Raw genomic sequence first — 9,954 nt, forward strand, 5'->3', positions numbered from 1 at the left:
ATCTCATGCATGATGATCATGTAACCCTCTTAATGGATTCAATTTGACTTGAGTCCAACTCGAGTCTCACTCAATCTGAATTGACTTGAGTTCAACTTGAGTCTGATTCAACGAGTCTACCTTGAGTCCCACTTAATGAGTCTAATCTACATTAAACTCAATCCAATGGCCTAATGATCCATCACATGAACCATCTCCAAATCACATGTCCTAAGTGTGTGACCCAATAGGTTCTCGTAACGTTGACAATGTATTTAAAATCATTTTAGAGACATAAGCAATGAGCGACATCTAGTAATACATCATTGCTACCCAAGTGACGAGAATGTCGAGATCCGACACAACCTTTCCGTGATTACTATCTTGCATGACTTAGTCCTTCTATCCTTGATATCTAGATTGATCAATAAGACATAGACCGTGTCATCCTCTTATCAATCATGAATTTCTTAATCTCTAAGTAGACTACTCAATCAAATAAGCTTAATATCTCATATTGACTTATTCAAGCATGATCATGCATTTTTGCAGTCCTACTCTATCAAAGGGCCTATAGATATCATTTCCGTCATATGGAAGGGATAAATCCCATTTACATCACTCACATCCCTTCGCATAACTTATTGCATACCCAGTGATCGCCTTTATAGTCACCCTGTTACGGGTGATGTTTGATGAAGCCAAAGTATACAACTCATTATGTAGGGAACCATAGTGACTTCAGGTCTAAGGACTATTCATACTAATAGTCACATGAGAATGTTTATGACACTCATATAATGATTCATGAAACATTCTCATGGTGGATCAATTCAGTACAGTCTCTAATATGTACTCATATGTCAACGTGATATCACATATCCATGACTTGTGAGATTAAGTCATCAATTGACCTACATACTAGTCTCAACATATTAATATTATCCTTGCATATTAATATTCGACTAGGAATAGATAAGAGTAGTGTTCTATATATGTCTACAAACTCTCACTATCAATTATACCAATCAATATGCTGTAGACAAGAACCTACTATTCAAGGACACTATTATATTTATTCATATAGCACGGATAAGAAATAAGTATAATAAACAAACCTTGCCTTTATTAATGAATATGATACATATGTTCCCTAAATAACCATCTCATGATTGGCACTAAGAACTGACACTAACAATTATAACATCCACCTACATTGATTATAAATACCAATTAGATGTTACAACAAATTCAACAGGTCAAATAAATGTATTCTAAATTGTTAATGGGCAAAAGCAGAAAAAAAATCATTTTGTAAATTACACTATCTACAACTACAAAAACATCAACAGATCAGATAGATGTTTATTAGTGACCATGTCGACTAAATACATCATTTACAAGCAACAAATGGTTCCATCGACACCTCTACAATCAATCCCCAGTTATCAAGTCAAATGGCTTCACAGAAGAGTCGAGCTCTGTGCTCTCGCTGCTCCTTTTCCCTGTTCGAAGTGAAAACTGATAATCAAATATGGCTTTAAAAGTAAACAAGCTAGAAACACCAATAAGACAAGCTTCTTTGGCTCTTTTTTCGCTGTTATGATCTTCTGGAGTCTGTTTTGCCAAGTAGAGTTTGAGATTATTTCCACCTCCTATCCAGAGAGCAATCTGGAAGAAATAGAAATGTGGAAAAAGGTAATAAGTAAAGGCTATTTCGATATAAAAAATGCTTTTGATCCTACTGTTCTTACTAAGACAAAATAAACAAGTTTGTTATTGGAGAAAGAGAATTTATATGTACTCCAAGGTTTTAAATCTCGAGTCAAACTGGAGTTTCAGTCCTCAATAGGATTGAGATGTGTCACCTAAGTGAGAGATGAGTGTCATTGCCAAAGTTGTGCCAAACACTAGAAGAGGAGAAGGGGAAAAGAGAGAAGGAAAAGTAGGAGCTGCAGGGGAAGCATTAGAACGGTTCAATAAGCATATTAGTGGATTGAAGGAAGATTGTGCGTACTTTGCATCAGTTGTAGAGAAGAAAATGAGACCCTCGCGGCCACCCATTCGAAAGGGTATGTCTAGAATATAAAAGGGGCTAGATCTACATCATTAGGTGTTAATTCGGATGAGTCAGATGGTTCGGATTAGATCGAAGGATATTAAAAAAAATCTTAACCCGAACTCGAACTTAATCCGAAAATCTTAAACCCAAACCGGATAGCCCGACCAATTCGAATAACCTGACTGATCTGGGAAAAAACTTTTTTTATTATTTTCTCTGATAATTTTTCACTTTTATCTTAATACTTCATCCTTATACCGACATTTTACTATTAATATCATAAAATATCTTAATTTTCAAAATAAAATTTGATTTGACCCCAAAAAAATTCTAAACCTTAAATTTAGGTCAATCAAAACCCAACCTGAACTCAACCCAATCCAAAAATTTTCAATCCAAATCCGAAAACCCAAACCTTAATCCGATAATTCTCAGATCGATTCAGATCGGATTGACTGATCGGGTTCATTTTTGACAATCCTATACATCATCATCCTAAGCTCCACCAATTCAAGTTGTCGACTTATCGACGATCTAATTGGAACCTGAAGTGTCTTGGATCAGCATCAACATCTATCCAACAACAAGTAGTCCTTGCCTCAACCTCACAAGACCTGAGGAGAAGTCAGCCTTAATTCAGTCTACCTCAGTCATCATAAAAGGCATCAAAGGTGTCAAACAATCGGTTTCAATCATTGCAGAAGACTCTCTGCTCATATGGTCATGTACTAGATATTTTAGAACTTCTTGTGTGCCAATTGGCAAGCAGAACTAAAAATTTTGCTTGTATCAATTAACATACAATGAGATTATAAACCATGATGTAATTTAATGCAATGAGTTTGCGTAGCCAGGATTTTCAATAAGAGGAGTGAATTCAATAAATAAAAAAATTAATACAATACTAAATATGTTTTTACAATACCACTTTCCGAGATTTCATGTTTTAAAAAAACTGAATAATAGCTTTATTATCAACTGTATCAAACACATCTCGCTCAATGTACGGTACCAAATAATCATTTACCATATCATCTCCCAACCGATTACAAAGTGAGATTTTGATTGTTTTCATTGTTGAAAACACTCTCTCTACAATTGCAGTTCAACGGATAATAGCAATGCTAACTTCATTTAGTGTAGGTGAATTTTTACAATCTAAAAGTCTAAATTTCAAATTTAAGGAGCTGAAAATGAATTAAGTTAAAAAATTTTGATCTTATCCCTTAGTTCTAGTTGAAACAACGATCTGTCGATCCCTAGAGCTATTGTCTTCAACACCAACACAACTCAATTAATCAACCAAAGTTCAAAATTTTTGAATCTAAATATCCAAAAATTGAATTAACAATCGAAAAGTGAGCTAGAGTTCCACTTCCACTCATCACACACCACAATCTCCAAAATCACACTCTAAGCACTGAAACAGAATCTACACTTCCTCAATTCATGATTTTCGATGACAAAAACCCACGGCGATAGCAAGAAATGCATCGTGTAGCTCCGGCGAGAAAAGAGGGCCAACGAACTTGTTCCAAGTTGCAATATTTTTTCGTAAAAGTGATACCAATGGATAGTTTAGGTAGAGAGTTTTCCAAATATGTGGTCAATTTCAATTTTTTGGCGACGAACGGTGGTACATCGACTGGTCAAAGTGGCCGTGAAAGTTTGAGACTATTTTAGAGAAGAAACAGGGAAAGAAATGAATATGAATCAGACATATTTTGATTTTAATTAGTACTAATTTTTTTAAAATATATTATATAAATAGTATTAATTTTTTTAAAAAAAAAATCTCAAGGAGTGATCGTACCCCGTCCCCATCTGACTACACCACTGAATACAGCCACACACCCCACCTTCCTCAAGACAATGTCTATAGGGTTGGAGATTTTCTCCTTGGAGAATGGCTTTGATGCCAAGAGAATTCTTGTTTCCATTTTTTTTCAGTATTGAGAGAGGAGTTTATAAAAGATTAACGATCACTTATAAGGGGTGAGACCAATGAGATGCCTCATTTTCATTGTACATTTATTATCATATTATCTATTCTTAAATTTTCCTTGTGGAGTAGATATATATTGAATCACACTAAATTGTTTTCTATTTGTGTTATTCTACAAAGTGAAATGAGGCACCAATTTTTAATTTTATAGGTGTATAGTTTGAAATGACAAATTTTAACATTAGTGTCAATGTGCCCTACAACCTCATCAAATGATCCTGACACTTGCGATTCCAATGATCTGAACTTCTCACGAACTTCTGATGTACACTCTATTTCTTGTCAAAGTTGCTTTCTTTCCAAATTTTTTTCCGTTTTCTGTGTTGTTTGGATTTGCCTCCCTTCTTGCTGCAAGTAGGAAGGTGTTTAACTCCTAATCATTTTTAGATTTCATAAACCTATGGATCCTTCAAATCTCCAAATCAAAATCTCATGAATAAAAATATACACGACTGTCATTTTTTTTCCCTTTCAATATGTACCAGACCTCCCAAGATAAGTCTTTTTGAAGGCTCTGAGCTCCCCAGGTTCTCTACTCTAAACTCCCTGAGCTCCCTAATCTGAATTTCCAAAGCTCCCTACTCCGAGTTTTCTAAGCTCTTCCCTTCAAGCTTTTGCAATCGCTTGCATGGTTATTGGCAGCAAGTAGGCATGACTCATTATCCTCCCAATCATCATCTCTGCAGTTAGTGGTCAGTAACAGCAGAACGGTCGACGTTAATGAAAGCTGCCATAATTAATGTCGGGATTAGTTGCTGGAACGGTGAACAATTTCTCAGAAATCGTAGGCATGACATCAACAAGTAACTCCCAATCCCACACCTATAAATACCAAGGTATGTTGGTATTTGAGGGGATCTCGCTCTTTCTAGTTTTTTTTTTTGATACTCTTGATCGTCCATATATTTCATATACTGAAATTGACTTAAGCATCGAAGGAGTTTCACTAACAACTCCGGTGCCCCCTAACTTTTGATCTCTTGTGTGCAAATTGAACCACACCTCCACCTCAATATCCAATTGAGTAGCAGATTTCCGCAGCATGATCAATAATCACTGAGACAATGTTTGGTATCTGAGTTGAAGTTTCAAGGAATATCATTCTTAAGAAAAATAATTCCAAGAATTTCTAAAACTCATGTTTGGAATCCAATTTGATGATTTTAATTTATAATGAAAATTTACAGTTTGGGTACAAAACCATATGATTTGGCATCACAACAAGACACTGCAACAAAAAATAATAATAATAATAATAAAACACGACACACACACACATTCACAAACAGATTTTATCATATATAGGATTATTTAATAACCAATAACAACATAAAAGGATGTGTATCTTCATATCAAACAAAAGTAGCTGCTATCTATTTTTAAACACACTGAATAACTATAAAAACCTAAAGTGGATACGTTGTTAATTCATTAAGAGCAAAAGGATATGGTATTACTACTCCAAGCTAATAGAGAAAGATCAAGATGAGAGTTATAGATCCCATCTCCTTGTTGGTTTTGTAATATGATTATAGTTAGTATCATGAAATGAGTTGAAACAAGAGAAAAACAACCAAACTACGAGTCAAATGGCGTTGTCGTTGTTGTATACAGTTGAAGGCAACATTCCCTTGGGAAGAAAGTGTGACCCATATACCTTCAGTACATTGTTCTCATTCTTGCTTAAAAACTTGACCAAAATATCCAGATGAATATACAGAAAACAGTTTTAAAAAACAACATAGTTTTAGCCAATCTTAGTTTATGATACTTAGACTCAGCTACCTATGGATAGATGAAGATCCAAATGCCAGAGATCTCAATAAGGTAGGTAAGAAGATGGTAAGTTCCCTCTAGAGTTCACCTATGGCATTTCCCTGAGGAAAGTATATATAGTTTCTAATTAAAGTATACAAACTGGTGCTGTCAATAAATTTAGAAAGGATAAAACTTATATAAAGGTCCTCTTTGCATAGAAAGGGGTGGTTTCATATAATGACACAGTTTGGCTTTTTTTTTTTTTTTTTTAAGTAATGGTGTTGATTATAATAGTAGGCATAGTTTAGTTGAGATGTAATAGTTTGATTATAGTAGCTTTCGCAGCTTTATCATGCTGCACTTCAACTATCATGGTTTGATCAAGATGCCAAAGTTTAGTTTTGTTGTATATTGGCACAGTAGATAGATGCCCCATGTCGACTATAATATGCAATACAGTTTGGTTATACCAAGTGATACAATTTAATTATATAGTAGGTTCACAATTAGAGTAGGTGTCACAGTTTGATTGAGGTGCCACAACTCAATTTGGTTACTTGTGTCATTTTTTATTATAGTAGATGCCACTATTTTGTTGAGGTGTCATAGTATGATTTTGCAATATATTGGCATAGCAAGTAGGTTTCACAGTGAGATTATGTAAGGTGTCATTGTTTCATTGCAAACAACTTTGAGATTAGTATTGAATGCGTCATTATATAAAAACCCTCTGCAAATTCTCCTTCAAATAAGTACTAAGTGCTGCAATTCATCCAATGATCAACTCTCTGCTTCAAATAATAATAACATGACCAAATTAAGAAACTCAAACAGAAACATTTGCTTTGCCGAGTGTTGAAGCCAGTGAATCTAGCCAAAAAGAAGTTGCAGCAAGAGTTTTCAGAAGAATACCTCTTTGGATAATCTCCATCATTGAATGTTGCAAATGCAAGATTTCCCTGCCACTGCAAACTCCCCTTCCTCCGGCGCACTACGTATTGCAAAGCAAAACATTAAATCAATATCTTTGTAATGTTCTTAAACAAAAGAGCTGACCTTGAATGGAAGACTTGGACATGAGCAAGGTCTCTGCCATGGGCATCAGGCCAGCTAACTTTCCTTCTTCCATCCCTCACCATCACCTGTTGCTGCCGCTGCTCTTCCTCCCTGATTGGTTTCTTGAGGTTGCTCTTCAAAGGAGAAGGAAGAGGAGGGGGAAGGGGCAGCTGTTGGTCGACAGGATCAGCGCCATGGCCGTTGACACGGGCGGTGGCCCTCTTGCCCTCCCTCCCCTCGCTGCTCTTGCCGTTGTGCAGCGTGATGGGTGCGTAGCAGGAGCACAGTGAGGAGGTGCTCCCACTGTCTCCTCCTGAAGTCGACAGGATCATGGCGTTTGCGTGAGAAGGTCGGATTGCAGGGAAGAGGGAGGGAAGAAGACAAGGGATGGACTGCAAAAGGAAGGAAAGGGTAGAGCGAGGAAGAAGACGGTATCATGTCAAAAAGTTGGTAGGTGCATGCATGCCTGCCAGTGCCAGGGATGATGGATGGCTGCTGACTGCTGGCTTTTTGTTGCCACTCTCCCTGTGGTGTGGCTGGCACTCACTGGAGCAAAAGAAGCCACTTTTAACCACAACTCCATGAGTGAACTTGCACTCTAATGCTCTACTTAGGTAGGTATTCGTCCTCTAGCTTGGACTTCGTCTGCTACTTTCTTCCTCCTTTTTTTATACAGTTAAAGCAAAAATCCATGGAAATTAGATAACAGAAAACAAATATTAGAATGCATACTTTCCTCAAAAATCCTATGCATGTGAATGATCAGGTGTACCAAGGAAAACTGCAGAATTTCATTCCATATCTTCCAAGATATGTTTCAGGGATATTTTTTATCAGCTTGTTAAAGAATTCCATGCATATAAAATAATAATAATCAGGTTTGCAAGGACTGGACAACCTGCGAAATAAATCAAATGCCAAGGCATTAACCAGGTTTACAAAGTAGTCTCTGAACTCGCTCACCCTGCATCCATCTTTCTTCCTGTGGCTGCTCTGCTTGCAGGTAAGGATAGTGAAATCTAGGTGCATTGAGAAAGAGTTGCAGGTTGCCTATGCAAGAAGCCATCAGTCTCAGCTCTCTCATGGCTGATACATATCATGGATTCCATTATATTGTTGTCAGATAAACCAGAGAGCCTTGGGAATGGTACAACATTTGCTTTTCTGAGGTGGAATCCAATGTGGGAAGAGGTTGTTTTTTAATAATCATTCATGGAGATGATTAATCCTTTTCATTGATTATAAAGATAAATTTGAAAGTGATGCGGTGTCATAAAGGACGTGATTCTCTCCAGGGTAAAGGTTAAGAATCATGGGAGCGTCCAAGTCCGACCTGATATGGTAAGATGAATCAATACGGATCTAATTCCACCATAATGGGATATCTGTCACCTCAAACTTAGACCGTACTTTGGACTCAACATAGGCTCGATCTTGACCCCCATTGGAACCCCCGAAGTCGTCTCGTCCAACCTCGCCTCGACCATCTTGGTTGTCTTGTCTAGGCTATCGTAATCGTCTCATCTCGGTCAGTCTCGTCTGAGTGTCTCAGTTGTTGTCTTAGCCAGTCTCATCTCAGCGTCTCAGTTGTCTCATCTCGGTCAGTCTCGTCTCGGCATCTCGGTCAGTCTCATCTCGATTAATCTCGTCTCGGTTATCTCAGTCGGCCATCTCGATTAGCCTCGTCTCGATCGTCGTTAGAACTGTCAAACGGGTCAACCCATAACGAGGGCGGGTCAACTCATGATGGGCCCATCATATGGCAGGGTAGGGCGGGCCAACCCACCAATTTGGCGGGTTGAGAAGTCTCCAATCCAACCCAACTCAAGGTGGGTCGCGAGTTAGGCGGGTCAACTCACGTGTCTGTTAAAAAATTAAAAAATATTAAAAATTTTAAGTTTGAATTATAATTTAAATTGATTAAGTTGAAATTTTTAAATTTGAATTGTAATTTAAATAGATCAAACTCACTAATTCATTGAGTTTTCTACTTTAATTTTAAATTTTAAAATAAATAAATAAACTTTCTCAACCTGCAGGTCAATCCACGCGGGTCGCAGGCTTAGGCGGGCCAACTCATCTTAAAATAGATTGATAAAATTTTAATCCAATCCGCCTAAATTACTTGACGGGGCAGATCAATCCGGCAAGCCTAACCGAAATTGACAGCTATAGTCGTCGTCTCGGTGTTTCAATTGTCTCGTCTCAACCATCTCAGTCACCCATCTTGCCCTCAAGTCTTGTCTCGACCACTTCATCTCATCCTAGACTTTGTCTTCACGTCTTCTGTAAATTGCTATTTTACATGGCCTGCTAAAGGAAAACGTGAATATTCTCACGAATACACAGCAATCCGAAAATAAACAGACGATTATGAAGTTGTCGGACCCGGTTCGATCCTCTCAGATACCCCTCTTTCTGCACATAAGGCTAAAAGGAAATGATTATCGAATTTGCTCCCCTTTGCAAATTACTATAAGGAATCTATCTCATCCGATGTGGAAATACTTTGAGCAAACTATAAAAGGCTTAGCCCACAGTCTTATTTCATATTTGACTCCCAAAACTCTGGTAATATTATCTTTGATCCTGTCCACTTTTGATAATCTTTCGCAAAATTCTATTTTGAATGTCAGAGTGGTATGTTGGGACTCCCCAGTACCAGTTTAACATCTTCTTAAAATGTGTTTCAGGTCCTGATCGTCTCCTGCATCCTAGTTCATCCAAGAGGTCATTCACATCGGATTGCTCGTTACCTGATAACTTGATCCTCTATGGTATTTGGTCAGAACAGAAAACATGCGATTTTATATGAGTTTTGAACTGTAAATACCTTGCCATTACACCATTGTCTGATGAGATGCTTGTTTCTCTCTATTAAATGTCGCATTCCTCCTTTCCCTTGGACACGATGGAGTGAAAGAAAATGGACGATTGGACGATCCAAATCAAACAAAAACACAGACACGCAGAGTTCCAGCTAACAGAAGCTTGGATTTTGTTGCAGGAAATTCCAATTAAGATAAATTGCACATGTTTGGCGACGTGATTCCAAGAAGTTACAAGGCAAAACTCGTGACGGTTGGCTCTTCTT

The 9,954-nt window shown here is 37.4% G+C and overlaps 1 protein-coding gene across 2 annotated transcripts; it reads right to left on the reverse strand.

Moving 5' to 3' along the window:
* Positions 1-1,271: 1,271 nt before the first annotated feature.
* LOC141820425 (uncharacterized) lies at positions 1,272-7,325 on the reverse strand. 2 transcript variants are annotated; one of them, XM_074707737.1, is made up of 3 exons: positions 6,861-7,325; positions 6,717-6,795; positions 1,272-1,650 (listed from the first exon to the last, which is right to left on the reverse strand). In XM_074707737.1, exons 1-2 carry the CDS (start codon positions 7,190-7,192, stop codon positions 6,735-6,737), a joined length of 393 nt encoding a protein of 130 aa, XP_074563838.1. In that variant the 5' UTR covers positions 7,193-7,325; the 3' UTR covers positions 1,272-1,650; positions 6,717-6,734. The 2 variants fall into 2 exon arrangements, with proteins under 2 accessions (XP_074563838.1, XP_074563846.1); XM_074707745.1 differs by lacking the exon at positions 1,272-1,650 and adding an exon at positions 2,594-2,655.
* Positions 7,326-9,954: the final 2,629 nt, after the last annotated feature.

This window comes from Curcuma longa, chromosome 2 (genome assembly GCF_044706935.1).
Source record: "Curcuma longa cultivar G26 ecotype Majalengka, Jawa Barat chromosome 2, ITB_CL_G26_1.1, whole genome shotgun sequence".
Lineage (NCBI taxonomy): Eukaryota > Viridiplantae > Streptophyta > Magnoliopsida > Zingiberales > Zingiberaceae > Curcuma > Curcuma longa.

What these genes read in the sequence shown, in the direction of transcription:
- LOC141820425 (XM_074707737.1), bottom strand. Translation starts at nt 7,192, where the DNA reads ATGATCCTGTCGACTTCAGGAGGAGACAGTGGGAGCACCTCCTCACTG. An exon ending in GTCCAAGTCTTCCATTCAAG is followed by an intron (nt 6,796 to 6,860) that starts GTCAGCTCTTTT and finishes TGCAATACGTAG; the next exon opens with TGCGCCGGAGGAAGGGGAGT.